This window comes from Babylonia areolata, chromosome 3 (assembly GCF_041734735.1).
Source record: "Babylonia areolata isolate BAREFJ2019XMU chromosome 3, ASM4173473v1, whole genome shotgun sequence".
Taxonomy (NCBI): Eukaryota; Metazoa; Mollusca; class Gastropoda; order Neogastropoda; family Buccinidae; genus Babylonia; species Babylonia areolata.
This window is the reverse complement of record NC_134878.1, coordinates 55,216,335-55,221,069: the sequence shown is the minus strand read 5'-3', so window position 1 is coordinate 55,221,069 and position 4,735 is coordinate 55,216,335. Positions and strand designations below refer to the sequence as shown.

Here is a 4,735-nt window from a genome sequence, read left to right as displayed (position 1 = left end):
CCCCCGAAAACGGAGTATGACTGCCTACATGGTAGGGTAAAAACGGTCATACACGTAAAAACCCACTCGTGTACATACGAGTGAACGTGGGAGTTGCAGCCCCCGAACGAAGAAGAAGTATGTATATCTCTTTTCTTTTTCTCTTTTTTTAATGTAATTCTGTTTACCTATTTGTTTGGATGAGTTTCATTTTTGTTTACTATTTTGGGTCTGCACGTAGGTGATGCACCTGCTTCCATTTTTTTTCTGAAGTAGATGTAGTGTAGCGTATAAGGATCAGTCCACACGCTTTGCCACCCTTGAAACTGACAGCGTACCGAATCACTACCACCACACCTGAGCTCTTTTTAACACCGGTACTGCAATCAGACATTTCGTCTTCTCCTGCAGCACATTGCCAGCTTATGTCCCACATATGGCCAGCCGAACGACTTAAGCAGTCTCTCCTGATGGAGGAGGGGAGGGGTGGGGTGGGGCCGGGTGGGGTGAGTGTGGATGGGAGAGGGGTGAGGTGAAAGCGAGGGAGGGGTGTGGAAGAAGAAAAGACGACAGGTCACACAGCAACAAAGCTGCACCGCTTCAGGATGGACTTGGGCTGCACGTCCCCGTCCTTCACTAACGTCTTTCTCTGGCAACGCTTCCACTGCTGCTGCTGGTGATGGTGGTGGTGTCCCCTGGCCGTGCCGGGCTGTGATTGGTCAGCCCACTGCACGCGCGTCTCGCTCTGGTTCCTGCCACAGCCCCTCAACCTGGGGCTGCCCAAGCCGCCCTCCTCGGCCCCTGCCGGCTTCCTCTGGAGGTCTTGGAGGGATGGTGCTCCTGTGTCTGCTGGCGGAAGGCGATGAACCTGATCAGGATTCTGAGTTCTGGTATAGCTGGTCTGATGCTCGTTGTTGCTGATGCTGCTGTCCGCCGGATGACTTGTCTCGTCATCTGGAAGGTTCGTGGAATACGTATCATAAACAGATGACAAATAAATACACTGATGGGTCAAATCAACTCAAATCAATTTATGGTGCCAAAGAGTCTGGCCCACCACTAAGGCTATCTCAAGGCTATCGCCACGTTAGCATCTACTTCAAAAGTCAAGGGTAAAAAAACAAAGCACAATAAAAACTAGTCATCGCTTCAAGCTCTCCACTCAAAGTTTACAAACCTTCCAGACATTACAACATTCGACTGATGGGTAAAGAATGAAGGACGAACGTTCAGCGATGTGGTTAATTGTTTTGCGTCGTTTACAATTCCTGTATGTGAAGAAAGGACAGACAAAGGCAACTGGGAGTGAGTTTCAGTTTCAGTTTCAGTAGCTCAAGGAGGCGTCACTGCGTTCGGACAAATCCATATACGCTACACCACATCTGCCAAGCAGATGCCTGACCAGCAGCGTAACCCAACGCGCTTAGTCAGGCCTTGAGAGAAAAAAAAGGTGAATAAATAAATAATAGATAAGCTTACACAAATAAATAAATAAAAATTATAATTTAAAAAAGGTAGTAGTAGTAATAATAATAATAATAATAATGATAATAATAATAATAATAATAAATAAATAAGACAACAATGATGATAAATAAGCAAATAAATGGGAGTGAGTTATATTGCGAGTCTGGGAGTCCGTTGGTCGTTTGGCTGACTGAATGTCTGGTTAGCAAGCTAGCTACTTAGTTGTAGTTAGGTAGCTGTTTAGTAAGGCAGAGAACTGGTGGAGTCTTTTCGGTATGCAGCAAGGTCAAACCGGTCTTCTGGTGTTAGAAAAGTCTATGGAACTTGGAGAAAATCTGACACCACTCTGAGGTTGATGTCAGCTAGTTCTAGATGATGGAGCATACGAAGATCAAAAGGATGAATACAGTTTGGATTCTCGTCATATCTTGTTTTAAATTGTGCATCAAAGACAGTCGTAGGTAGGGTTCAGTGGTTTTGAAAACAGTTTATTTCTAATCAGCGGTGGACTATAAAGCATTATCTTAATTATATAAAGAGAGGAAGCGTGGAGCAAGCTTTAAATAAATGAATACATAAATAGATATATATTTAAACAAATAAATAAATGAATAGATAAACATACATAACTAAATTGATAGATAAATAAATAAGAGCAGCTGCATCTCAACGAACCAGCTGCCTTTTGTCCACATTATACCTAGCTGAACTCTTTTGCACGCGCGCGCGCACACACACACACACACACACACACACACACACACACACACACACACACAATTACGTGCATCTATTCCTCAATTACCCTTCCCTCCACCACCCCACCCCCTTCTCCATCCCCATCCCCTTTTCACCCCTCTTAATATCACTAACAAAATGGAAAGATATGACTACTACTACTGCTACTACTACTACTACTACTATTGCTGCTGCTGCTACCACTACCACTCCTACCATTACTACTCCTGCTGTTCCTCCTCGTAATACTACTACTTCAACTACAACTACTACTTCAGCTGCTGATGATACTACGACCACTACTGCCGCTGCTGATGCTACTATTACTACCACTACTACTACTGCTGCTGCTGGTGCATATTCACTCCTCCCCCCTCCACCGTGACACACGGGTAAACGACTGTGTACACACACATAAGAAGGACCCAACAAACAGACACGAATCAAAAGTTACCTGTGTCTGACGGGTGATGGTGGTGGTGGTGGTCCTCCTGGTGGTGCCGACACAGCCTCAGGGCCTCCTGGAAGTGAGCCGAGGTGGGCGTGGCCTGCAAAACCCGGAAGCGTCTTCTCGACCTGCTCCTGGGCGTTGTCGTCGACATGGCAACAGCTGGGTTTGGGTGTGGGTGTGTGTGGGGGGGAAGGGGTGGGAGGGGGGTAACGGGGTCAGGTTGGGGGTGGGGGTGGGGGGGTGGGCGTCACTGCTGGTGGGTCTGTACTGGTTGCTGTTCTCCTAGACTAACCTGCTGTCGTTGTTGTCGTTGTTGTTGTCGTTGTTGTATCGAAACAGCAAAACGTTTGTCGTTACAATTGTTGTTGTTGCTGGTGCAGGTGGTTGTGGCTGTGTTGCTGTTGTAATCGGAATAGCAAAACGTTTGTCGTTATAGTAGTTGTTGTTGTTGGTGGTGGTGGTGGTGGCGGTGTTGCTACTGTTATCGAAACCGCAAAACGTTTGTCGGTGGTTGTTGTTGGTGGTGGTTGTGGTGGTGTTGCTGCTCTAATCGGAACAGCAAAACTGTTGTCGTTATCGTTGTTGTATTGTTGTATCGAAACAACAAAACGTTTGTCGTTATTGTTGTTGTTGTTGGTAGTGGTGGTGCTGTTTTGGGAAGAGCAAAACTCTTGTCGTTTTCGTTATTGTTGTTGTTGATGTTGCTGTTCCTGATATCGGAACAGCAAAACGGTTGTCAATATAGTAGTAGTAGTAGTTGTTGTTGTTCCTGTTTGCGGAAGACAGATGTTTTAGATGTTATCGTTGTTGACCCAGTTAGAGAACGGGTGTGAATGGCTAATGGCAGAATAGTTGTGTTTTGAACAGTGTTGATTATTTTGCTGCTGTTCGATTCATTTGCAGCATCTGCTTTTCCTGACGTTTTCCCCGCGAGTCCCTTGTGAAGATCGTCAGTGGTAACAGTGAGGCTGTTGTATGTACACAGCTGTATTATTTCCTCTTGTTGGTATCGTCAGTGGTAACAGTGAGGCTGTTGTATATACACAGCTGTATTGTTTCTTCTTGTTGGTATCGTCAGTGGTAACAGTGAGGCTGTTGTATATACACAGCTGTATTGTTTCTTCTTGTTGGTATCGTCAGTGGTAACAGTGAGGCTGTTGTATATACACAGCTGACTTTTGCATGAAGTTACTGTTCAGCTTCATGAATTTCTGTTAATATGTTGCCAGGCTCCTTAAACTCCATTCACTCCGATTTAAGCATGGATAAAACTAAAATCCCGTCCACCTACTTTTTGTAAGCTGTGTGTCCATTCCAATATCCTGTAATTCCTTTTTTTTTCTTTCCTTTCACGTGACAAATTACCACACCATTCACAAGAACCTGTCCATGAAGATGTTATCTTCGATATCAACGCGGCACTCACATTCCTTTATGACTGAATCCTGGCAATTTTCGCATTCCTTTATGATTGACTACCTGGCAATGTCACTTTCCTTCCCCCGGCCAAGAAGATCTGCCTTGCTGACAAGATTTAACCATTCACCAAACCCACAGAGACAATGTTATCTCCGAACCCAGCACACACACACCAGCGAATGTTTATCATCCTTGCCGCAGGAAGTCAGACAGGTTTTCTCTCTGCCCCTAACTTGGGAAGAAAGAAAAAAAAAAGATAAAAACAGCCGTCACTCTTCAAAACGCAGATGTTTTCACACTCGGCACTGGAACCTGAGAAAAAGCATGCTCGTGCTACATTCCAGCTGCCCCTATCAATTAATTAACCACATCGAGTTAGGAGAAACAACGCCACGCTTGATTAAACTGGCTACGAATCGATAACTGCACCAGCAGAGCTGATCAAAATCTTCGATCCCAGCCGTGAAGTCGTTCGCGGCAGTCTGCGAGGCGACTATTGGACCTCTCGTCTGATCGCGCATGCTCTGTGTGCTCCAGTGAAATTGATCGTAGATGGAACCCGTTATTGACAAACTTCAAAGAAACGCCCAGAGGAAAAAATAAAAAGGGCAGCTAGCTATGCTGGCTGCTGCTTTCTTGTGGGGTGTTTGACGCGCTTGATCGATCGCCGTTTGATTAGAT

The 4,735-nt window shown here is 45.3% G+C and overlaps 1 protein-coding gene across 1 annotated transcript in view; it reads right to left on the bottom strand.

Annotated features, from left to right (window-relative positions):
- The window catches only part of LOC143280124 (uncharacterized), a 7,296-nt gene extending 2,761 nt beyond the window's left edge, over positions 1-4,535 (bottom strand). The window contains exons 1-2 of the mRNA XM_076584682.1: positions 2,639-4,535; positions 1-933 (exon numbers count right to left, since the gene is read on the bottom strand). The exon at positions 1-933 is cut by the window's left edge and continues 2,761 nt beyond it. Coding sequence (XP_076440797.1) covers positions 554-933; positions 2,639-2,786 — 528 coding nt within the window. The 5' untranslated portion in view covers positions 2,787-4,535 and the 3' untranslated portion in view covers positions 1-553. The remainder of the gene's footprint in view (positions 934-2,638) is intronic.
- Positions 4,536-4,735: the final 200 nt, after the last annotated feature.